Raw genomic sequence first — 27,129 nt, 5'->3', positions numbered from 1 at the left:
ATTCAGAAAAAATCAAAAGTTCGACTTGTTTTTAGTGGACGAGTGAAAGTTTGTATTATTTAAGACAATTTTTCCTTGATTATTTTAGAAATGGAAAGAAATTGATATTTTGTTATTTTTAATTTTTTTGATTATATGGATTTTTTTTAAAAAAATTAATGATAATTTTTTTTTCTCAATATCTAATTTTTCTAATATTTATATATATATATATGTATATATATATATATGTATATATATGTATATATATATATGTGTATATGTATATATATATATATATATATATATATATATATATATATATATATATAAGATGAATCATTTTTGAGAATTTAGGAATAATTTTAAGCTAAAAATTGTCTTCGAAAAAATTCAGTCTCGGTTAATAATTTGCTTATCAGCCTTCAAATAATAAGTTGAAGTAGCGGTTTAAAACGTCATGTTGCATGTGATTACTAACTCATCTAATCTTTTGCACGTGAGCCTAGTAACATCAACGAAAGTGAAGGAAAGATGAATGCACAAATGTGTAAGGGTTAAGAGTATTGTGTGTTGCATGAGAGAGAGTGGATTTACAAGTTTGCTTGGATGGTTTACAAATGAGGGGCTCTCTATTTATAGGGCTCCCAAGTACAGGCCTAGAGTGTTCCATTCTAGAGATTTCCTAATCCGAAGAGTTCTACGCAAATCTAGCCTACGGATATGTACAAGAGTTTTTAGAAATTTTTAGAACCTTTCGGACGTTTCTCGAACCTTGTTGTACATTATAAACGTTTTCAGGCCCTATAATGGAAATCTGACTTTATCCTAACATTCCTTGACCCAAAAATCGGTGAACCCCTAAATTTACATTTAACACGGCTGATAAACCTAATTTGTTTCTCAGCCTTATCAACTTGAATTTTCCTCCTTAAGAATGAGTGTTTTTTTTTTTTTTTTTTTTTTTTTTTTTTTTTTTTTTTTTAAGGGTTTTGAATCAGATTGAAGATCAAGAAAGTATATCTTTTTCGATTGAAATGCCGGACTAATTTTCTTTGCTTTAAACCCTAAGGGTCTATTCTGTTCAGCTTAATTTCAGTTCAGATCCTAATTTCCTTCTCTCATAAACATTTCATTTCACTCTAATTCAACCCCAATCAATCAAATTTAGTCAATTTTGCTGTTCAAACTATTCAAACCCACAAACTCGAAGTAATCCGGCCAATGGGGAAACCGGACAATCGAACATTAACATATCATCCGGATGGATATGGCCATATGGGGCACTATGCAACCCGAGCCATTCCAAAACGTGGTGCACCCTTTTTACACCTCTCCCTCGTTATCCCTCTTTCTCTCCTGCCCTAAAACCCAAAACCCAAACATTTATCCACAATTAAAAACCTTCAAAGAACTCAAACTCTATTTCAATGGCGGAAAATCATACCCATTAACAGAAAAATCAAATCGTAATCTCAACTAATCTCTTTCATTTACTGTAAATTCCTCCAACAAATTACAAGTAACAAATGGGGATTCTCACACTCCCATTAGTAATCTCAGTCCTTAAACCCCATAACTATAAACCCCAGAATTTCTCCTTCATTCTTCACCCAACTCGCCATTTTTGCTTTAAACCCCATAATCGTCGCTTTTTTGCGTCGTCAAGTTCCGGCGCTTCCACTTTGCAGCATAATTTTTCCGACAATGGTGACCCCAGTTCAGCTCCTTGTACTGCCTCTGTGCCCACTTTCCAACAAGCTATTCAGCGTCTTCAGGTTTATATCAAATTCTCTTCCCTTTGACTTTTGGATCAAAATTTTGTATCTTTGACCTTTAATTCTTGCCATTATGTATTTTTCTTAATTTTATGACTTAGGTCTTGCTAGATTCATTGCAATGTATGATATTCAATTTATGAATTTTATGATATTATGTTTAAAAGAGTATGAAAGTCAAACAAGAAGCTCATTTGAAAATGGAGGGGGAGTAGTTTACTAGTATGCAAGTATTGGTTTTTGGTACCCAAGAGATGACATTGAATTCGATATGTGATACATATGCATTTTACTTAATCAAACAATTGAAAGTGAGAATTGAGAAATAACTATGCAATTTTTTCTCTTGTCCAAATTATAGCTGAACAATGGCAACTGCTTCAGTTCTAGCTGTTATCTAGAGACAGTATTGTGTCCCATTCTATTGAGTATTTCATCTCCTTGAATAACTGCTGTAGTTTAACATTTAAGTCTTCTTCTAAGCATTATCGTACCAAAAGTCTTAATACACCACATCCCAGTAAGACATTCTCGGTGACGGTTTTGACATCAAAATTAGCATTTGTGCTTTTGTCTTTTGGGGTTTAGTAGTTATCTAAATCAAATAATGATCTGATCATAGGGTGTATAACTGTATGTTTCTCCCTCCTGATTGGACATTGAATTCCATTCATATATGACCGGTAATCGTCTCATATCTTTTTGTTTTTTGGGTACCTGCAGGAGTATTGGGCCTCTGTAGGGTGTGCAGTTATGCAATGCAGCAACACTGAGGTGATCTTCTTAATTTGTTGTACAAAAGCAGATTCCTTCTGTGGTTTGCACCTTCTTTGTTTAGTACCTATTGTTTGGGTGTCCCACTTGATATGGATTCACAATAGATGTAACTTGTTCTCCCTGTGATGAATTTTATAAAGTTTGATAGACATGCTACTTTCAAATTACATATAGAAATAAACAATTGAATCTTAATACATTCTATGGTACTTTTTTTTTTTTTAAAGGTTTGTAGCTTATGAAAGCTATATTTTATTTGGGCAAGTCACTGCAGCATGTCTAAATATTCTAAAACCAGCAACATAATCCGGAATGTAAACCGCATGTTGATGGTTTTAGACATGCTTATCGAGTAATTTTCATCAACATCATTTACTCCTCTTTCTAAATATTCTCTACACATGTTTGGATGAGTTAAAGGTGTGTGCAATTCATTTGGATCGACACTACCACATTGGGCTGGTTGTTGCTGTAAAAGCATTAGATTAAGGAAAATGAGAAGTGGTGGGCCATAGATAGCCTGAAATTAGAAAGACTTAAAATATTTTTCTTGGGATATCTCTTAATATACTATGGTTTTTTCCAAGCAACGAGATATTAAGTTCCTTTTGGGTATTTTTATGGGTTATGAGATGTTGGCTATAGCGCCTATAGGATTTTAGTAGGCTTCATTTCTCTCTTTGGTCATTTGATGTACTACATTACAGTGAGATGGAGTTGTTTGGTGAACATATGCATATAGTGTTTGAATAAGGGACTTGAGATGGACTTGTTCAGTGGACATGCAAATATCAATGAGCTTTTATTGCAAGATTTCCCAATGGCTTGTGTAGTGGAAGTTCTTTTGATTTAATTTCTTAAATTTCTTTCCCCTCGTTGAGAGCAGTTGCTTCTCTTCGCACTGTATAACTGGTTCCTCTAGCAAATGAAGTGGGTCGTTTACTGCTTTTCTTGAGGCTTATGTAATGGAGATTTATGTTCACCAATAGTATTTTGGTGGTGAAGTCTTTTAACAATATGGTGTAAAAAGTAACAAGTATGGACTCCATAGATGGCTTTCAAGCTGGCTGTGTCCGCTCACTTCATATAGTTGTTTATGATCTACTTTTAGTGGATGATACTGTGATCCTTAACATATCTCGTGAGTGTAATTTGGGCTTCTTGTGATGATGTCTCTTACTAGATTGAATAATGGCTAGTTTGTAATTAAATTTGAGAATATTATATTGATTCAAGCTAGCAATGCCCTAAATCTGAAGGATTTGGCCAAGTTCTTTGGGTGTGGATTGCTCTCTCCTACTTGCATTTATTCTTCATCTAGTGGACAAGCTTTTATGAATTACATGTGTCATTTATTTGTGTGGTTTTGCACTTGTGCATGCTTTGGATTATGAAATTTCAACGCAATTCTAGTTCATCTATATGCAGACATGGTAATTTATAGCAAGTCCTATTTAAAACTTACCTGCCCTGTTATTTGTGAACCTTGATTGCTGTATGCTCAAATGAGAGCAAGATTAATTGTAAATTGTTGGCATAAGGTTTCCTCTTTTCCTTTGCTTAATGATGTCGCACAGTTTCTATAATGCCTTTGAGATACATCTTTGAGATTCTTGTATTTCTCAGGTCGGAGCTGGGACGATGAATCCCCTGACATATCTGAGGGTCCTTGGTCCAGAGCCATGGAATGTTGCGTAAGCCTACTCCAAGAATTTTAATAATATTTTTCTGGTTTATTTTTGGGCTTAGATGATACAAAGTGCTCTATCATTTTCTATTTTTTACTTATATTTTTAGTTCCTTTTCCTTCCATTATTCCGGGATATGCATTTTGCATCATAGACAAGCTTTAGGCTAAAAGGTGAATAGATTCTTCTCTTTGCTGAATGAAATCAATAAATACATAACTCATACTACTACAATAGAAGTCATATGTGTTTTGCACGCCTTACAGCTGAATTAGTTTTGGTTGTATTAATGACTTAATGCATCTACTATGTTTGCTAGAATCTTTAAATTAGACTCTTTACAAGCTGAAACCCCGAAGATCAAGGTTCTTGGTTTATGGTTGGATTTTGAATATATTATTCACGAGAGACAAAGTCCACTGAGGAGCATATACTTAAATCATTTAATTTATGGTCTGATTATGTTTATATTTCTTTTGCTTAGTATATGTGCTTAGGACTTAGAAATACCTGTCCATCTTCTCAACTTACCTATTTCCTCTATCTGGGGGTAGGGGAGGGAGCAGGTGGCTAAGCATTGAGAACATAATTGAGGTTTTGTGGGTCATTGGGCTGTAGGCGTGGAGGTTAAGAGTTTGTTTGAAGTATTTTGCCTGGTGGCAGTAAAAGAATTACAAATGTGAACATGTAGCATTGTCAATAACACAATATGCTTGACAAAACTAATGTGACCTACATTACCTGACCTGAACTCAAAATGGGCTATCTAAAACAAAATTAACTCGACCTGAACCAAAATAAATTATGCATCCCATATTAGCTAAATGGTAATAGACACTATAGTCACCCAACCTAAATTGACCACACCAAAACTTGGTGTATAGTGAGAATAGATCAGGAAGTCAACTCATAAACCAAGTCTGGGTGCAGTTTGCTTAAATTCACATTTGTTGGAACTTATAGCATAATTGGGGTTAGAAAGCGTGGGTAAAGGGTGTTGCAGTTGAACCTTGCTCTTGTTGGAAGTTGGCTATGGACTACATACACTTGTTATAGAGTACCTACTGATTAATTGTCCTGGAAGAAATCTCTTAAAAGTATGAGTGCTTGCCCTACTTTGGTATTGTGGTAGAAAGGAACAGCATATCTTCTGATCACGACTTTCTTGGAATAGGGTTGAATTCTTTGCTTCATTTTGGTGCAATTCTATCCATGATAATATATATGATTGTCAGTTTTAATTAATATATTTCATTCAGAATTGCTCACCTATGTTGTAACGCCTTTCTAGCAATTTCAAAAAATAAAAAAAAAAAAAATAAAAAAAATAAAAAATAAAATTCTAATGTAGAGAAATTATGAAATAAATGGTAACAATAGTTGATTGGATAAATGTTTACGATGATGACCTTCTATACTGAATGTTGGTGTCAATAAATTGAAGAGGGTGAATTTCTTCCGTCTTGTCAGTTGCTGATGACATAACTTTTTTCACAATTTACATCTTCTTGTAAGGATTGTATTAAGATAAGTTCATGCCCTTAAGAGGCTTATCTTGCATTTATCATGGCATCCTGCCTTTAACTCTGGGGTTGTAGTTGTTTATGTTTTTCTATTGAATATCATCTGTTATGTAGGTTGCTCTAACATTGACACGAATTTCCTTTGGAAAGTTATGTAGAGCCTAGCATCCGGCCTGATGATAGTCGCTATGGGGAAAATCCAAACCGTCTTCAACGCCACACCCAATTTCAGGTATAGCTGTTATTTTTAATGTATCCAAACCAGAAAATATTCTGTTGCTTCCTATGGTTATTAAGTCAAGTATACTCTTATTTGGAGTCTGATCTCAGGTTATATTGAAACCGGATCCTGGAAATTCTCAAGATCTCTTCATTCGGAGCCTATCTGCTTTAGGTAGCAATTTTCTTTTGTATCTCTTTCTGCTCTTGATTGTTATCTTCCTAAGCTAACAACATCATGTACGCGTGAGGTAAGCTAGAGCTCAAAAAAGGTCCTGAAGTCGTCTTTTGTATTTTTGTATAAGAACCAGGTTGAGATGATGGTGACCTCTTTCAGCATTGGACTCCACTATACAATCTCATCAAAAGATTAAAATATAAAAAAAATAATTGCTCTACTTCATTCTTATTAAAAACTATTTCATCCTTGTATCCCTTGCCACATATACTGATGAGATTGAACACTTGAACCTAAATCAACCCAGATAAACACAAGATGATTATCAAAGGCAAAAAGGAAGTGTGACACTTACCTTCTGATTGTTGATATATAGTGAACATTAACATAGGACATATGATGTTAAGGTTTTTTGTTATTGTTTTGGTGCTCGTTTATATTTCCATTGTTTCATCTCAGTTTTAGTTATTCTTGTGATCATTTCAGGTTTTAATGTTTTTTGGTGCATATTTCAGGTGTTAATGTCAATGAACATGATATACGTTTTGTGGAGGACAACTGGGAAAGTCCGGTAATTTTTTCCTTTCACTGGTGGACCAGGCCCTACGCTTACTTTGGAGATAATCTTGTCATTTAATAATGGCTTAACTCTTATACTTGCTAGTTGAATTCATGAAATTCTCAAGTCTGCAGTAAGGTCTCTTATGCATACTCAATGTTGTTTTTGCTTGATACTGCTTGTGGTTAGGTCCTTGGTGCATGGGGATTGGGTTGGGAAGTTTGGATGGATGGGATGGAGATCACTCAATTCACATACTTCCAGCAGGTTATAATTCTTCCTTATTTCCTTATGAGAAGGATTTAATATGCATATTTTATGAACTTAATGTGATGTGTACATTTATTGAATTCAATCTGCAACTATTTATTTTGTCAAATTTATGTACACAGAATGTTCACAAGTGTTTCATATTAGAAATCAAAAGTGTGTTCTGTTCAAAAAAATATATACACATTCAGTACTAAAAAAATGCTCATTCAACTGAAAAAAGTTGCACATCTATCCTTCTCATTTTAAGGAACATCTCGTTATCTAATTAATATACATACACTCCCTCCGTTCCTTAGTGCTCTACTCACATTCTGTTTTGAGGTGGTTCATAATGTTCTACTCACTTCTACTTTGTTCAATCTTTAGCAAACACCTTATACCATATTATCCCCTTTTCCCACAATTTTTACACCTTTCCCACTACTTAATACATTTTTTTCCTTTCACCCGCGACCTTTTTTATTACATCTCTCGTACTTAATCCTCCTTTTCCTTACCCCCACTCACCTTTTTCAATTTTTCCTAGGAAAAAGATTCTACAGTAAGTGATATGACCATTAAGAAATGAAGAGAGTAAGTAATCTAAGTATAGTGAATAATGAACTTTTGATTTGGATCTGATTATTTAAAGCTTGTTTTTACAGACTGATCATTAAGTCTTGTCCTCAATCTCTAGTTTATTCTAGCAACAGTCAACAGAAATACAAATTAGTTATTTGAAATCAGACGTCATTTCAATTATCAATCAATGGTCTTAAAGAAAGGCTTCCTTCAATCATGTTGTCTTTAGTTTATACTTTCTGTATATCTGGAGAACTTGTCCTCTACCATATGATAGTTTTCGCTCTCAATTGTTTTTTAATGAAAAAAATGGCTACCTCCATATTTTGATATCAGTTTGTCGTATGTTGTTTGTCTCAATTTTGTTCAGGCTGGAGGTCTTCCATTGTTGCCAGTGTCTGTTGAAATCACTTATGGTCTAGAGCGAATTCTCATGCTGCTACAGGTCTGTGTTTCTAGGTGTATTCTTCCACATACCCAGTCTATATGTTTCTGCTGAAATTTTTCCATCTCTGTTTGCAGGAAGTTGATCATTTCAAGAAAATACAGTATGCAGACGGGATCACATATGGAGAATTGTTTTCAGAGAATGAGTAAATAATTCACCCCAGTTAACTTTTATTTTTAAAAATTGTTAACAGATCCCGTGCCTCATGTCCAGTCATATCTGTCTTCAAAGTCACATGGTGTTCCTTAGTATAGTTCACTTACTAATCTTTCCTATTCATTCTATTTATCACATAAATCAGTGTTTCTATTTTAAAATTTCAATGCGATATCAATTGTTAGATTTAGTTACCAATGCATGTAAATATGTAATAGAAATTCATTATATGTATGCATATCGTTGAAAGGAAATTATTAAGGAATGGAGGGAGCGGTATATGTAGGTTTTTGAGCTGTGAAACTCGTGCTTTATTATCATCGATTTTTTTCATAACAAACTGTATTCTTATTGTTATCAAGTGTTATTTAACTCCTTTAATAAATGGTTGCTATTATGAAAACTGTTGAGTTATAGGTGTTGGTATAACATCAGCACCGTCACCATTCATTGGGCACAATGTTGTTGGTAGGGACTATAGAGGCTATGATGTATTTAGCTTTGTCAATAATAAAGCCTTGCCTCCTTCACTTTCATAAATTTTGTTGATAGATTCTAACCTTCACTACCATTGTAGTCTTCTAAGTTATGTAATCTTTTTTTTTTTTTTTTTTTTTGGTCTTGTCTTGCTCTTCTATCTTATATATTTGATCTATTATGTTTATTTGTGTTTGAATGGGATGTTTACTTATAGGAAGGAGATGAGTGCTTATTATCTTGAGCATGCCACTGTAGATCATATTCAGAAACATTTTGATTTTTTTGAGAAGGAAGCTCGCCATCTACTTGAATTGGGCCTTCCTATCCCTGCGTATGTTCCATAACCTCTACTATGTACAAATATTTTGTAATTTTGGACAGAATATGGTCAGCAAAATTAACATGCCTATAAATGTGCTAGGTATGATCAGCTTCTGAAGACATCTCATGCTTTCAATATCTTAGATTCTAGGGGCTTTGTAGGTGTAACTGAACGAGCTCGTTACTTTGGTCGAATGCGTAGGTGAGTAAACTTCTGTTATATTTTCCTAGCTGTGCTTTACTTGTACCAGATCATGTTCAGTGGTCGAGTATCTTTCATGTCTAATACAGAGTATATTTTCTTCAAACATTGTGCTCCTTTTTCAGAGGTGTTAGTATAATGCTTTTATCTTATACGAAAAAAAAATAATGAAGTAATAACAGTGGGGAAATGTAACTTAGGCCTCCTATCTTCATTCGTCCCAAAATCTAGTATTTCTGCAAGTTTTTTGTTTTAGCTTTTGTCTCCACTCCTTTCTTTAAAGAGTAATGAGTGAAAGCCTTTGAAATTGCCTGCTAACTGGTATTGATGTTTTCCATTACATGATTATAGTAGTCAGTAATGAAGTGTTTTCCACTTTCCATATGAAAGTCAAATTAGAGACCTGTCTTCCATTTACACTAAGGCTATGATCATCTTAAGCTGAAGATCCTCTTTTTTCATGCACTTTTCTCCAGTCATTACAATTTTTAAACTAGTGCTTATAGTATGAAGGCTGCATGCTACTGCCCTCACCCCTCCCTTATCTTCGACGAGGATGTCTTGTTTATTGCGTTATTGAATTAGTGTTGAACTGAAGAATAATAAACTGCCATTAAGGGTTGTCAGTATTTTTATCTTTATAATAGCTATTATATATTATTATTATTATTATTATTGTTATTGTTATTGTTATTGTTATTGTTATTATTGTTGTTGTTGTTGTTGTTGTTGTTGTTATTCTTATTCTTATTCTTTTGTTGTTGTTGTTGTTGTTATTGTTATTGTTATTGTTATTATTATCATTATTTCTGTGGTGTACCCGCGCTAATTTCATTTTTATTATTGGAAATGCATCAGTTTAGCTCGTGAATGTGCTCAGCTGTGGCTGAAGACACGAGAGTCTCTTGGTCATCCTCTAGGCATTTCTGCTGAGCTTGGCCCTATAACTTGTCCGAGTGAGGTCATCCAGTCTGCAGTAGAAAAGGTAGGTAGCAAGTGTGATGTATGGAAAATTCTGGTTCTTGTTCACTGCAATTCTTCTTTTTCTTGGCCTTTTTTGGTAGCCAAATATGTATTACTGATCATGTCAATGCACAAGGGGAAAGTGATCATCTGCTTGTAGCTGGCATAAATTGCATGCAGTGATGCACCATTTAAATTATCATGTCAAGTTCTTATGTATTGCAAGTATGTCATGTTTATATATGTTTGGTTATGTATTTCACTTGTGCAACATTACTATTGTGTTGGTAGAATGTAAATCACTCTATTATGCGTAGCAAATTGTCGGATCCATAAATCTGGATTACTATTTATTGATGTGATTTTCTCTAGTCTTTGTAGAAGCATGAGACGTTTGTTTGTTATCTGTCAGCATTTGAGTAGGCTGGATGCTTTTCTCTCTTTTAATATATAGCGTGAGTTTGCTGAGAGGAATGGGGTATCTTCCATGATTAGTCCTCTCATTCTTTTACTTTTGTACTGGGTTTGTTGACTTGATATTTCATGTTGTACAGCGATTAGCCTGGTTAGGTAAGCTTTATTTTTGGACTGTGGAATATGATTAGCCTGGTTGTGATTCTGTCTGTTGGGATGCTTTTTGATTATCTTTCTTGTAGCTTTAAATCTTATTTATTCTTCTGTACATAACAAATAGTAATACTTTCTCTGTTCCCATTTCTGATACATGCTAATTTTGTCTCTCAATTTTAGATCTCTGAATGGCCCTTATCTTCTATCTAACTAATGAATAGTTTTTTAAGGTTTAAAACGAGGAAATCTTTGGGATGGAATAGAATAATTGGACTGGTATGGTGCATGTAAAATTTTTTGGGCATTCTGAAGGGATCATGTAAAAGGTCGTTAAACATTGATTGTTTCAAGTGGAAAAGGAACATGTGATTTTCTTTTTAGTTCCCTTCGTAAAGTAGATTATGGGAAATACTAATTAGTAATATGCATTTATTGAAAGAAAGAATATTATTAGAATTTTTTTCCCCCTTGTTTAGTGCTTGTCATCAAAGCTGCTCTTGTCACATTTACTCTTGTCTGTGCCAGCTCATAGATAAATTTTGGGAGCTGGAGTTTAGATATCGTATGGAACTATGGAAGAATAACATGGCTTACTTTTAAAATTAGTGGAATGGGGTACATCTATTGTTATGCCTCTATGAACCACATACAATGGAAAAAGTCTTCAAATTGTCAAGAACTTTTTTTCCTTATTCATTCTAGGGCTTAGATTTTTTTTAAAACCCTGTTCACTTCACCTTATTTTTGCTGAACTGAAATTATTTTACTGAATTTAATTTATTTTTGTTGAACTTAAATTAATTTTACTGAACTTTTTTTTTTTTTTTTTTTTTTTTTTTTTTTTTTTTTAAATAATTGAACTAAAATTATTTTACTATTTCTCTATTATATATCTTCTTTTAAGCTACTAATTTTTACTGAACAAAATTATTGAATATTTTTTTTAAGCGAAAGTGAACAGGGCCTACAGTCAATTTTATAACTATAGAAACATCAGTTACTTAAACTGTACAATACTCCTTTGTTCTGATAACCTTTTTGTAGAACAGCCATATTTCCATCAGAGGCAAGTATTTGGATTAAGCTGGTAATGTATGTTGAAGTTGCTGTCATCTTAGAAGTGTCTTGTCTCTTGTCTGCCACCAAATGAATCAACATGTCTGGAATTCTATAATGATTCCATCATACTATTGTAGATTCAATGTAGCATGCTTTTGCATTGCCTCCAGTAATGTGGGTGATAGTTGCTGTTCTGACAATTCATGCTCTGTGTTATTTACTGATTTAGTTTCTTGTGAAATTTTTAATTTGTATCCGATGTTATGACATAGACATTAGACATCATTGCAAACTAAGGTGAATTGCTTCAAATTTCCTTTCCCTAATTTCTAAATCAAATTCAAATTCAAATTTCTAATTTTTAAATAGGTGTCTGTAGAGCCAAGGATGTTTGCCCTTGAAATTGGAACAGAAGAGTTGCCGTCACATGATGTATCATATGCAACTCAGCAGGTTGGTTCATGCTCACTCTTTGATATACTCTCTGAACATCTATTATTACAGAAGCGCTGCCTGGCAACAATGCACAAGATTGACTAGAATATTTAAATATGAAATCTGCCTGAACGTTAATTTCGTTAATCCTACCCTTCCATTACCAAAAATTGGGAAAATAATAAACTAATGTTGCAACCTAACATGCGAATTTGCCAGCATGTGATGTCTTTTTCCTGGTCTTCATGCATGTGGTTGTATACATGGCGCTCTTATATTTTACACAGATTTTAGTGTTGGGACTGTTAACACATTTGTATCTTTGTAGTGGTCCTACCCTATGGCTCAGTGCCTCTATATTGTGGGGCTTTGTGATTTTAATGATGTGTTGTTGTCTCCAGTTGAAAGGTCTTATTGTGCAATTGCTGGAAAAGCAAAGATTGGGCCATCATGAAGTGCAGGCATTTGGTACACCTCGAAGATTGGTGGTATGGCTCTAAAAACTACTTTACCTTTTTTGTTTATTTTATTTTATTTTTTAAAAACTTATCTTCAAATTGTAAACTATAAATCTCTGCCTGTTTTAAGTTACGCAAATTTGAGAGGTTAATAAGTTTAATATTGATTATTGGAACTCCTCTATAGATGCATATTAAAATTATAAGAGTTTGGAGGATGGTTGATTTTTCCAAGCTACTTTCTAGCTGAGTGATAAATGGAGGATGGTGTTGGCCAATCTATCTTGAAGTTACCTCGAAGAAATTAATTCCTTAATGATAAGGGGATGGGACAATTTGACTATTGTATTAGATCAAGGGAATTATGCACAAAAGATACTCTGATTTCTGTAATTGATTAAGGTTTGTATGATATGGAATCCTAAATGACTTTAGGAAAGGTGAATGGCAACATCCCTTGATGATCACAACACTAAGAATTATGCAATCTTATCAGAAATAAAAATCTTTGAACCAATGCAGATTTGCTGATTTGGTTTTAAGATCATCTGTCCAATCTCTAGCATACTAGATATGTGCAGTTTTCTTGTTTAGCTTCTCCTATTCTTATCCAACAAAAATTGATGTCAGAGGTGTAGTAGCTAAAGCTAATCGCCTCCCTTGCCTCCTCCCAAAAAATAAATAATAAAGATTGAGAACCAAAGGGATTGAATCACCTTGACTTGTTTCTGCAGGTTTGCATTGATGGCTTGTGTGCCACACAAGCTGAAAATGAAATTGAGGTTCGAGGACCCCCAGCTTCTAAGGCATTTGACAGCCAAGGGAATCCAACAAAGGTATCCATATTGGCCACATCTAACAGTCTAGTCGTAGTCTTAGAGTTTGGTTGATTAAATTTATCAACTGAAGCTGTGAGCTGGTAGTCTAGTTTATATACTTAACTTCTTGCTAGGGGAACCTACATTTACTGGCTGAACAAAATCTCAATTGACAAGTTGAATATCGATTTGGTTCAGGTATTTATAACCTTAAACTAATATTCCTTATTCTAATATGTTAATTGTTATAGCTAAACTTACTTTATGTACACACACACACACAGAGTCAAGCATATAGATTAAGCTCTCAAATTCAGAGTCTGTTCAACTTCATTGTTTAATTACTTGATGTACTGTATTTAGAGCATGCTTCTTCATCGGCTCAATGAATAACAGTTACATGTGATGCACTAAATTATTTCCTTAGTATGATACTTTGTTAACAGCTCTTCATACTCGACTTTGATCTTTTATAGGACGTGGAGCTGATACTGTTGTGACATGTGATTCATTTTCTTTTATCTTTCTTTTATGTATTGATTAAATTCTTGCACTCATTTAATGCTTGGGTTACTTGTTTGCAGGCTGTTGAGGGTTTCTGTCGTAGATATAATACTTCTCTGGACTCCATATACAAAAAAGTAGATGGTAATTTTGGTCTTTAGATTTTTGATATGTATTGACTGCATATGGATCTATTTTTTATTTCTAATAGGTCTTTGCATGTCTAGCTTGTTTAATGAAGATAGTTCCATTTCATTCCTAAAATTTTTTCTGGAAGAGCTGTTCTATATCTGTACATTGCTAAATGAGATGAGGGCATGTTGCTATGGTCTATGAAAATCTTCCTCCCTTCTCAAAGAAATGAAATGAAAGTATTGTTTGGAAGCCATTGTTTATTGTGCATTGGCTGGTTGAGTTGGATTGCAGTCCTTACTCGTCCCATATAAAGCTGTGATCATTCAACACTTTTTGATGCACAGTGATAATATATTCTGATGCAACTTCTATAAATGGCTCTTTTGAAGCTTCTTTCATAATGGTCCTGATCATATGCTCTTCTTACTTCAGGTAAGACTCAGTATATATACGCTCGTGTCACGGAGTCCTCCAGGTTTGCTTTGGAGGTTTGACTTTAGCTTCCTGACTGATATATTTCTTTCATTTTCTTTGTACAAAATATATTATGTCTTGCGTACAGCGGTCCGCTCGAAAAACGAATCTGACTGTTCTGGTCACTAGGTTTTAGCTGAAGGTCTCCCCGGAACCATTGCCAAATTATCGTTCACCAAATCAATGCGTTGGAATTCTCAGGTTGTTGTTTCCCATGATATTCTTAAACCATTTTGTCTTGTCAATTTATATTACCTGGCAATGTTTTTGTGTAACTCTTGGCTGTCACAGACACAGTACGCAAAATGCTGTGCTGACAAGCTGACAGCTATAGTTTATTTGGAATTCAATTGACTCCTGGGTGCTGAAGCATTAAGAGTCGTAGTTAAATGTTATTTAGAAACAAAAAAGTCAGTTGAGATCCAGAGAGAAAGGTTGATGTTATGAGAGAGAATAACGGAAGGTGTAAAAATATTTGGGGATGTAGGGAGAATGCATATATGAACTTTCGGGAAAAAAATTACCCCATGGTTTGCTAATTCAAATATTTCTGTTTCCAAAAGCATACTGGTTGTGGTGTGCTGACTAAATGCTGTCAATATTTCTGAAACATAATTATGGTCTCCTTTATCTGTTTATGTATTTGAAATATGTGTCAGTTTAATATGAAGTGTATGGACCCTAGAACTTTGGGAATATAGAATTTTCCATGGTTTGAGAATCTGAATTTTTACTTTATGCTTCTAAAGATTACCAGTCTTATGTATTAGTGTTGAGCTAAGTGCTATTGGTCTGTATTTATTTTTAAAAAGTAGCCGTGCATGTAGTTTATGGTTTTGAACCTGCTTAGGAATCCACTTCAGCTCTTCATAGTGTCTTGCTACTGTAACATTGTACATATTGATGAGGCATCAAGGGATTAAGTTGGTGCTGTAGCAGTCTGGTCTGACGTGGATGGGGTAAAAACAGTTGCCCTATGGCTCTAACCATATTGGACCTCTTCTCTTGCACTGCTTTGACCTATGAAAATCTATTGTTACTTATCAAAACTTAAATTGTCCTGATCAGAAATTATTTTTGTTGATAAAATAAAAACTGATTATTATGGAACAAAACTAAAATTCTCTGATCTACACTCACTTATTAGTATACAATAGATTTTCACATCTAATACTTTTTTTTTTCTTTTATTAGTATACATTATATATTCACATCCAAAAAACCTTTACCTCCCAATCAAAGGTTTAGAGTCTCTGGTGTTCAAAAAATTGGCTTTTCTTTACCTGTGCTTACTGCTGAGAAACATTATGTTTGTTCCTTGCTATGGACTGGCAATGCTATTAATGCTGTGACCAAACATATGTTTGATTATGATGTTTTTTCCATTGATATATCATTTATTCTTAACTATATTGATACATGCTGAAATTATCATATTTTAATAATTACAAAAATATATATACTATGTATATATGGTTGTGAGCTGAGCAGATTTTTCTTGATATGCTTATAGGTTTTGTTTAGTAGGCCTATTCGTTGGATTATGGCTCTTCATGGTGATGTTATCATTCCATTTACTTTTGCTGGAGTTTCCAGGTAATTAAAGTAATTTTTGCTACAAAGTTGCCTTTGCCTTTTTTCTGTAGATGTTGTGGCATTACTCATCTAGATGTTTACTTCTGTCCCCTTTTGGCCCTTCATACGCATATGATCCTTAAAGTAACTTTTAGACTTGTAATTGTACCCTTCAAAGGACTTATATTCATAATTTATGATTTTTTTTTTAGAGTAAAGTTAGTCTATTAAACAAGGGTTTTTGCAGTGAATAGGGCTCTATAAAGCTTTTTCTTATTTCCTTTTCTGATGGGTCTTTTATTTTTTTTTTTCTAATGTTTTGTCTTCTCCTCATTTTTAGTTCATCATTAATTCATTATAATTTCAACTTGATTTCTAAGTAAGCATGAGACGGCGGCAATGGGAGGTAGAATTAGTTTGTTGGCACATTTTTTCCTAACCTGACTATTTGTTTGTTCCAAAATCTCATAAGTGCTACCTAATTCATTAGTGAGATTCAGAACAGGTTTGTAATTTGCTACCTAATTTGTTTAATTGGCCCAAGAATTACTAAACTCACTAGTATAGTTTGCCTTTTTTGTTTTGCAGTTTGCAGGGGGTGGGATGGTGATTGGGGGGGGGGGGGGGGGGGGGGGGGTGGTGTTCGGGAAGTAGGTAACACTGGCTCTGTTATTAGAATTTTTCCCTTGAGCAGTTATTTGTCATAGGTTTTAGCTGGTTAACACCTAAAGTATTGTGTATGATCAAATTTATTTGTTACTATTGATGCTGCTATCCTCTATGTAATGTCCTGTGTTAGCTGGTATTGGAAATCTTATCATTTGTAGGAACAAGAGCTTCACATTGCTGTTATTTTTCAAGCTAAACATCATGTTATCATCTGCGATTTTGTTATAAATGTCATCTTTACATAGGTCATACACATGTTAGCACCTTTTTGGTCTTAAGCCCCTAGTTTGTTCAGACACTAGTTGAAATGTTGTTTCTTTAAATGCATACTCCTGCTCCTCTATGGTATGTCCTGAAAATTTTACTGTACAATTCTGGCTCTTGTTTATTAGCAATCCGCCTCATGCTTACACATTAGCTGTGACACGCAAACTCTCTGGAAATTGCTATAGTTTGCTTCAAAATTCTTGCTGTTATTATTTGATCATTATTAAATGCTGTGATATTCAATTATGTTTTGAAAATTTTCTTTGCAGTGGAAATATATCTTATGGTCTTCGTAATTCACCCTTTGCAACTGTTAAGGTATGTACATGAATGTGGACATGTGTGAGTTTGCAATTTTGGAAAAGTTACTATTTTTTCTTCTCTTACAGTTACAATAGCCAAACACCTGTGTGGTTAATATGGTGTGAAAAGAAATGAGTGTGTTTAGGTTGTGGACAGTTTACTCTGCAAGTCTTTTTTAATTTGTTGTCCTTCTTCAAACTTTGATTTTCCACAGGCAATGTATTTTGACTTGATATGTTTTCAGGTGGAAAGTGCAGAATCCTACACTGCTGTTATGAAAAATGCTGGCATATCTGTTGATATCGAGGTATTATGTATAGATATAACGTGTTGTTCCTCAAGAGCATAGATTTTCGAAAAGGTGTTCTGGCTATTTTTGTTCAAGGATTAATTACTATTGTTACAGGAGCGTAAAAATGTGATATTGGAGCATTCAACTGCTTTGGCTGACACTGTAAATGGACAATTAATTATGCCTAATGGTTTATTGGACGAGGTACTTGATCCCTAATGCATTTTATAAGCTTTGTCAATGCTTAGTCACATTATTTGTATGATCAATTATTAGTTAGATGATTCTTATTGGTTTGTCACATGTAGGTTGTAAATTTGATTGAAGCACCCACTCCATTACTGGGAAAGTTTGATGATTCTTTCCTAATGCTTCCAAAAGATCTACTAACAATGGTATGCTAGTTAGTCATTAGGATGTCAATTTCTTTTTGTATATTTTGCATTAACATATCGTCATATCCTCATATCCAAATGTTAATTTACCTACATCCCAAATGTTTGGTGCTTAATTTTTTTTTAAAGAATTTGAAGGATAAATGGCTCTCAGGTCTCAAGTCAAGGGCCTTACGGGTGAGGGAAACTTTGAATTAATTTTGCCAGGTTTAACATGAGTTTGGATAAGGCTACCCTCACCTGTGAATACAAAGCTACTTTTACACCGTTAAACTAAAGGCACATTACCACGATGAATCAGCTCCAAAAAGATAACCATTTATCAATCAAAACAATAGCTCTACTAGGGCAGCCTGAAGCTGGCTGTAAAGATTTGATATAGTTATATTTAGCATCTGTTTTTATTATCGCAATAATGGAGTAAAATTTTCTTTTATATAGCTTTGATCTTGTTCTTGAAACCAAACTATTTTGGAATCTCTTAGAGAATGGAGGTGAAACATGCCTTATCAGCTTCTGCCTTCCAATGATGCAGGTTATGCAGAAGCATCAGAAATACTTTGGAATTGCTGACGAGAGTGGTAGGTTGTTGCCATATTTTATTGCGGTGAGACTCATATATGTGTATCTGCTCTTTGTTTTGTTATGTGTTACTGCATGTGATGGAATCCTGTGATTACTAGTTTTGTTGGGTTGGTTTCAGGTGGCAAATGGGGATATTAATGTGGATGTTGTGAGGAAAGGGAATGAGGCAGTGATCAGGTTTATAAGCTCCCTTGGATTTGTGCATATTAGATTTATCTGCTTTTCTGTCAGTTTTCTCTCTATGGACCTTGTTGTTTGCTACAGTTTGTAGAGCATTTCAGATGGTTTTCATCTTTTTACTAATCCTCCTTGAATGTCCTATTCGGTAGTTTTCTTTTTGTCTTCTCCTGCATTGCTACCTTTCTAGACGTTTTTGCTCTTTGCTTGAGGAGTATAAAAAATTGTTTATTTTTGGTGCTGCAATGTAACAGAATTAGTGCAAGTTGGAAATATGAGCTTGAGAAAGAAAATAAGATAATGTGGAGCGTTTGTTTTTGTTAAGGCTTATTAGCAATTTCTCGGGGTTTTTTTAATGAAGAATATCTTTGGAATAAGGTGTCTAATTTCCTTAGGTGCTGATGGGTGTGAATAGCAAAAGCTTTTGGCAACTTTTTTGTAGTGATTAAAGAATATGGACCTTTTTTAATCAAATATCATTTCTCTACTGTATTACTTGATTAATGTTTTCTTTTATCTGAAAATGTATATTTCCCACAGAGCACGTTATGAAGATGCAAAATTCTTCTATGAGACAGATTCCAGAAAGAAGTTATCGGAGTTTAGAGGTCAACTTAATGGCATTCTTTTCCAAGTAAGTTCATGTATTTTCCTTTATTTTTTTTTATCATCTTTTATCTGGGTTCTTGAGCTCTAACCCCTGAAATGCTTTAGATTTGTATACAACCAAATCTAAATAGATTGAGTAACCATCTTTTCACCTTGCCAGTAGAAAATCCTATTCTGGACTAAGCTTTGATTTTGATGTTCCACAAAACTAAGCTCATTTGCAAAAATTCTCAAAAGGGTGGTCTTGCAAATTAACTCTGCCTTTAATTTTCTGAGGAAGAATTTGCTGGACCATCTTATACTTTAGGAGCTTTGCAAAGAACCAACATATAATGTTTTGGTCCTTAACTATCTTAACTTGCCATTTCCCTTAAAACTGTTAAAGCGCACTTCAAATGTGAACATATTTTTGAGTTGCCAAAAACACTGGTGTTCCACTGTCCTGAGAAACAGTGGTTTGATGACTTAATTTTCCCTTGTCTTTGAGTTTTTCATTTTGTTGCACTGGTTCTAACTTTGATTTTGGCTATGCAGGAAAAGCTTGGAACCATGCTGGATAAAATGACGCGTGTTGAGATTATTGTTACCAAATTAGCCTCATCCATGGGTTTTCAATCGGAGCAACTACAGATTATACAGGAAGCTGCATCCCTTGCTATGTCAGATCTTTCTACTGCTGTTGTGACTGAGTTTACTTCTTTGGCAGGAATAATGGCTCGCCATTATGCTTACAGAGATGGATACTCTGAGCAGGTCTAACTTTTGACCTGTATCACTATATTTTTCTAGTAGAATATGTAACTGGTTTGGGCAACTAATTTGTGATCTCCTTGAATTGGGGTTTTTGTTTGTTGTTGTGCCATCTGTCTTCTGCAAGTGCTGCCTGTCTACACATTTATCAATTTTGTTATTCAACATCCTCCCCTCCCCTAAATCCTTTCTTTACCTAATTTTTAATGATCTAAATTACGTGACAGATTGCTGAGGCTTTATATGAGATTACACTCCCTAAGCATTCAGGAGATATATTGCCGAAAACGGATGCTGGAAATGTTTTAGCAATAGCCGACAGGTTTTTAGCTTGTTAATTTGAGTTTAAAATGTTAAGATTTTATGACACTTTAGTTTGGCGGCATCTGTATTCTGTTGCTTTCATATTGCAGACTGGACAGCCTTGTCGGTTTATTTGGGGCGGGTTGTCAGCCTAGTTCCACAAATGATCCATTTGGTCTACGGAGAATTTCATATGGCCTGGTAAGAGATCTTTAAGTTCTTTGTTTTTCTTGGAGAGTGAAACAGTCACACCAAATTCAAGGTATCTCTTTCCCCAACTTCTATTGTGGCAGGTGCAACTATTGGTGGAAAATAATAAAGATTTAAACTTTCGACATTCTCTGGAGCTTGCTGCTGAGGTCCAACCTGTTAAAGTTGATAGCAGCACAATAGATGATGTAAGAGCTTATCTTTTATGATTAATTTCTCTCTAGTGTCTAGGTGTTGACTATTCTTTCTATTGGAGCTCTGTTTGTACACCTCATGCACGTGTTAAGACTTTTTCTGTTCAAATGATGTTTAAAATTGACGAGGTAGGCCACTAATATGTTTTCAATCTCATTGGTGATTCTTCTGAAAAGATCTTGTTTTATCTTCTCAATTTGATTGAAGTTTCATTCGTTAAGTTGCATCCTGTTCTCTCCATTAGTTTAAAAAATTGTTAGACAAACCATGTGCATTAAGCTATGATTCCTTTCTGCAGGTACAACAATTTGTAACGCGGAGACTGGAGCAATATCTGGTGAGTATGCTGTGCCTATGTTTATCAAAGGACAACTTTCCTAGTCTCTCTTTATGATTTTTCAGCATAAATTGGCTTTATAATTATACTGCCTTCTTTCTAAAGCAATATAACATCTTATTTGCAACCTCCACCGGAATGTTGAAAAGTCATAAGCATGATGAAGCAACATGATTCTTCCTCCCAAAAGAAAAACATTCCTTTTCCAACCATCAAGTCTACACAACATCTGGAAGATAATAGGTTCCTAGAAAGTCTCTCTGACTCTGGATTACTTTCAATGTAAGCTCAAATAAATGAATGACCTATTCAAAATTTCACACCACACCAGGCCACATAATCCCCAAGCTTATTTAGATCAAGGTTAAAACCAGTTAGGCCATATTTAGCGCTTGTTTGGTTTGACATTGGATACTTGCATACTTCCTTGGAAATTTTAGTCAAATTATACCCAAGCTTATTCTGATCATGATTAATACCAGCTATAGGCCACATTTAGCGCTTGTTTGGTTTGATATTGGATACTTCAAGGAATTTTTAGTGCATGAGAAATTATTTTTCTAAAAATTGTTAAAAGTTGTTTGGTTGGATGTTAGAGTTTCTACTTCCCATGGGAAGCTCTACTATCGAACTTCCTTAGAATATACACACTCTTACTTACATATTAGGCTCTGTTCACTTCACCTTACAAAAAATATTAAGTAAAAATAATTTCAGTTCAGTAAAAATATGTTCAGTTCAGTAAAAATAATTTCAGTTCAGTAAAAATAAGTTTAGTTTAGTAAAGATAATTTCAATTCAGTAAAAATAATTTCAATTCTGTTAAAATAAGTTCAGTTTAGTAAAATTCAGTAATTATAAAGAAGAAATATAATAGAAAATCAGTAAAAATAATTTCAGTCAGTAAAATTCAATTAGACAAAAATAATTTCACTTCAGTAAAGATAATTTAAGTTCAGCAAAAATAATTTCAGTTCGGTAAAAATAATTTCAGTTCAGCAAAAATAAGGTGGAGTGAACGGGGCCTTAGTGTCAACCAAGCAATAGCTCATGCATCATTTCCTAGGAAATTTAAATTCATCTGTTGTGGCTTCATGTAATCCGAGTAAGTACGAATTACTCGAAAACAAGTGGGATACATAGTGTGGTATATCTGCTTGCCATTTTATTTCTGTCTTTCTGATATTCAGTTTCAAGGTAGGGAATGGCAATTGCATTAGATTATGGGAGGATGTTTGGAGAGAGGATTAACTATTTTCGGTGTTTAACTCGATAATATAATCAGTCCACTGTACATGAAGCTCCTATTTGCATTCCACAGTCTGGTAATTATTAGGATCTCCATTTATGGAAGAATCCTTATGATAGAGACATAGATGTACTCATTGTAATTTTCGAGGAAAGGATTCTGGAAGTGGTTGGGGGATAGATCAGGCATCTTTTCTATAAAGTCTTATTTTTTGTTCTGCCTTTTTTCACCACAGAAGCACCCCCTTTTCCCTGTTCATAGATTGATTTGGAAGGCCAACGCTCCTCTTAAGGTGAGAGCACTTGTGTGGACCTTGGCTTTGAGGAGAATCAATTCTAATGATATTCTCCAAAGAAGACCAAGAATGACTATTCGCCATATATGAATATGTGCATGTTGTGTTGTGTCAATAGTCAGTCATGCTCATACGTCTCTTTCTTTGTGACATGCAAGTGGTATTTGGAGGAGGCTTTTTGCTTTGCAGGGTGAATACCTAGTTATCACACACACTGCTTTGGATATGCTGCAACCTGCAAGTCTAGTTTGTGGGCTTTGGAATGGCAAAAGAAAAGAATTTGTGGCAAAATGCTTTTAAGGTGATAATGTGGTGTGGATGGTCAAAATAGAATACGCAAATTTTAAGAGGAACCACTTTAAGTGCTACTCCCTCCGATTTTAAATGCTTGCTCCATTTCTTCATGCACGGAGTTTTAGGAGAAATTAGAGAAGTAATAAAATATGAAGGTAGTGGGGTAGGTGGAAGAATAAAAAATTGTAACAATACTAACAAACAAAAGGAGTTGAAAGAATTGGAGGAGAGAGGATATGAAATTAATAAAATATGATTTATGGTGGGTCTAATAGGTGAGAGAAATTAATTAAATATTGTAAAAGCTTTCCAAATAAGGAAATTGAGCAAGTATTTAAAAACGGCCAGAAATGGAAAGTAGAGCAAGTATATAAAAACGGAGGGAGTAATATTTTGTGGGATAACATGTGGACTAGGGCTGTGAAAATATTCAATGTTGCTTAGTAGGGGGAATACATAATAATTTCAGAAGTTGTTCAGCAGGAAATCTGTAATTTAATTTTCTGCTGTTACAAAGACAAGTTGTCCTCCGTCCTTGTACTTTCTGCTTGTTGCTGATTTGTAAAAGAATTTTCTTTATTAACAAAAATAAATAAAAACAAAATTAACAACGAAATGATATTAATAAAATTGGGATGTCTGTTGAGGAAATCAGTATGTCCAACTTTGTTTATGTATTTGGAATCTTAAATGGTCATTCATAATTCTATAACTGAAATGCAATTTCTTGTCCGTGTTGGGTGGATTATGATGGCAGGTTGACAGGGGAATAAATTCAGAAGTTGTCCGGTCAGTTCTTTTAGAGCGTGCAAACTGGCCATGTCTGGCAGCAAAATCAGCAGTAAAGGTGTGTTTATTCTTTCTGAGATATAATCATTTTGATTTCTGAATAAGTGAATAGTATGTTGCAAAATGCTATCCTTGTGCTTAGTGGTATGAGGGACCAAACTAGTCTATTGAATCAGCAATTGTTTGATTATTCTCTTTGTCCTTCATTTTACTTCTATATTTCATGTATGACCTTCATATCTGACTAATTTTGAAATGAAAGTAGATTGTACCATGCATGAGTAAGTCTGAATAAATTGTGACTAGGGGGTCTTAGAGCCTGTAGGATTCTTAGGCCCGCATATTTTCCCCCCAACACCTTGCCTAATTGCATATGTTTTTCTTGATTTCATATTCTTTAAGGATTTCTTTTTGCCTTGTGCTGCAGATAACCTTAAGATTAAGGAATGATGCATTTTGGATTTTTCTAATGATGGCCTGACGGGTGATCAAATTTCCTTGTGATTGCAGTATAAATTGAAGGTCTAAAGAAATTCATAACTTCGTTAAGATTTAATACAGTTGATCTAAATGAAAGGTTACAAGTCTCGAGATATTATCTGTGTTAATGAGTCTAATATAGTCCAATAGTACATTATGAACCAGGCAACCAGCCTAAGGGGGAGGGGTAGTTCTTAGTATTATCTTGACGAAGTTAAGACTTATAAATACTTTATGTATAGAGATCAGTGAGAGTGTTCAGCCACTCAAAAGTCTGGGATTGTAACAAAATCATTGATGATAATATTGCATCTACAATTCTATATACAATCAACAATCATTTTCCAGTTAATAAGTTACAGTATTTCATTTTCTTCCTTTAATCTTCATGTTCCTTCTTAATTTCTGTTAGACTATACAACCTGTTTGTAAATTTTTTTTTGCTAAATGTTGCCATGCTCTTTACCTTCCCGATTGCATGAACCTTGATCTTCTATCCCAGTGGGATAGATTATGGGTGGTTGTGGGTAATTTGGTATAATCTCTTCAATTATAAATTGGTGCCTTGTTCAAAGATAAAAGCCTTGTTTCAGATGGAAGCCTTATTCAATGAAGATCTCCTTCCAAAGGTTGTTGAAGCATATTCCCGGCCAACAAGAATCGTCCGAGGAAAGGACTTAAATGACAACACAGAGGTGTGCTTCTTAAACTAGCAGTCATCCCATGCAACTGTAATAATTAACTTTTTTTTTTTTTTTTTTGACGCAGATATTTAACTTTTAATTGTATGTAACTTTATGTATTCTCTTTCAATGTGGGGAAAGTGGGGGATGAAAAATTGCTGTTTGTTGAAGTTGAATGAACATGTTTTGTGCATCACCATCTGACATAAAATGCAACTAAAATCATTAGGAGAATCGTCTGAAAGGACCTTATTGATGACTTACCAGGTGTAATCAGAATCACATATGTAGTGCTATGGTCTGTTAAAAGTGATTGACTGATGGTTATATCACGTCTTTTCTTGTTATTGAGTTCATCATATCTATATATTGTTGATTCCATGTGATCATTTTTTTTTTTTTTTTAATTTTTCTTAGATGGACCACCTCAACCTTGAGTTGGTTCACCTGTGTGAAACAAACTGCTGTTTATAAACATGAATACTTGACAAATTAAAACTGCACTTTTTTAAATAAATATAAAATTATATCAGTGTATCTCTTAGTCTCGCTATAAAAAATATGACAAGAATTTGTAGCTTGGTGTTTATGTAATCTGTATTTGAGTAATAATAATATTTTCCTTCTTGCTAAGAAATTGTTTATTGTGCTGAAATTCAAGGTGAATGAAGCTGTTTTTGAGACGAAGGAAGAGAGAGCTTTGTGGTCTGCTTTCTTGTCAGTGAACAAACAAGTTTATCATGGTACTCCAGTTTATATTTTCCCTTTGCATTTTTTTTTCATCCAGTTACTTGATCATGATCATAAAAATTTTGATAATGCGATATACATCATATATATTTTATACATAAGTGTCATAGTCTAGACCCTTGTGATGTCAACACACACATACCCTCTTTCAGTTTTTGAGATGCACATGATCCTCCTAGATGTAATCCAGCAACATAAAATAACCCTAATCTCAAAAGATCCCAAAGTTCATGTTGTTTAGTAAAAATGCTTACAAGTTTATGTTTGATTCCTTTTGCCTTGAATAGGTATTGAAATCGACGAATTTGTAAATGCATCCTCGGAATTAGTACAGCCACTTGCTGATTTCTTTGATAATGTCTTCGTAATGGTGGTATGTACCTATTTTCATGTGATGAACGACGTATGCATGTAAACTTGAAAGATTTACATCAGCGTATAAATATCATTTTCAGGAAGAAGAACAGGTCAGGAATAATAGGCTCGCTCTTCTCAAAAAGATTGCAGACCTTCCAAGGGGAATTGCAGACCTCTCATCTTTGCCAGGATTTTGAGTAATTCAAACGTTTTTGAAAAAAATTTTAGCACAGAACTATAGACCGAGGTAATAAGCCTTGATAATGTACATCATCTTTCTTTTTCTAGATTTTTCTATTCATGAAACAGCTCTTATTTAGAGTTAAGTCATCTTAAATTAGTGTATCTTAAATTATTGTAATAGCATAACATCTAATTACTTAACTGGTTGATTGATACGGGGTGGAGTAGAACTGTAGAAGGATGTATGTGATGCTCTACTTGATGAAATAAGATCCATTTGCTTCCACTATGTGACTCTTAGTAGCATGACAATATGCTTAAAGATGTTAAAAACTAACCCAACCCGACTAAACCCGATCTAGTCCAAATGTGACCCAATTCAGCAGTCCATTCTACCACAAAATTTCAACAGACTTAATTATCTATTTACCTTTCTTTTCTTTTTTTCAAAAACGTAAGTATTATATTAATATAAATCTTGACGAACCAAACAGATTAAATTAAAACAGGTCATTATCATGATGGGTGAATATCGCTCCAAGGTAATTAAAAATTTAAAGTTCTTATTCTTATTAACCATAATAAAGTTCAAGTACATAATATTCTTAACAAATTCAAAAATCAAACGATATGTTATTCAATACAAACTCAAAATTTTCTGAGTAATGTGGTAATGGCATTTGTATGGGATTCTCCACCGATATAGTGTGTTCTTCAACGTGTAGTAGCTCTGGTTGAAAGCTCATATCCATGTAAGTCGAATTTATCAACGGGTCATCAGTAGGCTGAGGGTGATGTAAGACGTCTTCATCGAGTTCTAGATG

The 27,129-nt window shown here is 34.1% G+C and overlaps 1 protein-coding gene across 2 annotated transcripts; it reads left to right on the top strand.

Moving 5' to 3' along the window:
* The first annotated feature begins 1,284 nt into the window (after positions 1–1,284).
* LOC145570172 (glycine--tRNA ligase, chloroplastic/mitochondrial 2-like) lies at positions 1,285–26,603 on the top strand. 2 transcript variants are annotated; one of them, XM_081629188.1, is made up of 36 exons: positions 1,285–1,757; positions 2,481–2,531; positions 4,161–4,228; positions 5,896–5,977; positions 6,076–6,139; positions 6,658–6,713; positions 6,891–6,968; positions 7,906–7,980; positions 8,058–8,128; positions 8,834–8,950; positions 9,041–9,142; positions 10,001–10,127; positions 12,104–12,187; positions 12,571–12,657; positions 13,362–13,463; positions 14,030–14,093; positions 14,517–14,572; positions 14,688–14,759; positions 16,072–16,154; positions 17,339–17,387; positions 17,617–17,679; positions 17,779–17,868; positions 17,973–18,059; positions 18,595–18,666; positions 18,763–18,821; positions 19,362–19,455; positions 19,965–20,183; positions 20,408–20,502; positions 20,594–20,684; positions 20,777–20,881; positions 21,187–21,225; positions 23,821–23,910; positions 24,926–25,027; positions 25,677–25,758; positions 26,053–26,138; positions 26,221–26,603. In XM_081629188.1, the coding sequence occupies exons 1-36, from the start codon at positions 1,509–1,511 to the stop codon at positions 26,317–26,319; spliced, it is 3,210 nt and encodes a 1,069-aa protein (XP_081485314.1). In that variant the 5' UTR covers positions 1,285–1,508; the 3' UTR covers positions 26,320–26,603. The 2 variants fall into 2 exon arrangements, with proteins under 2 accessions (XP_081485314.1, XP_081485315.1); XM_081629189.1 differs by lacking the exons at positions 24,926–25,027; positions 25,677–25,758; positions 26,053–26,138; positions 26,221–26,603 and adding an exon at positions 24,280–24,667.
* Positions 26,604–27,129: the final 526 nt, after the last annotated feature.

This window comes from Chenopodium album, chromosome 12 (genome assembly GCF_948465745.1).
Source record: "Chenopodium album chromosome 12, dcCheAlbu1.1, whole genome shotgun sequence".
NCBI classification, from domain to species: domain Eukaryota; kingdom Viridiplantae; phylum Streptophyta; class Magnoliopsida; order Caryophyllales; family Amaranthaceae; genus Chenopodium; species Chenopodium album.
Note: the sequence above shows the minus strand (reverse complement) of the source record. Positions and strands in the feature narration are given on the sequence as shown.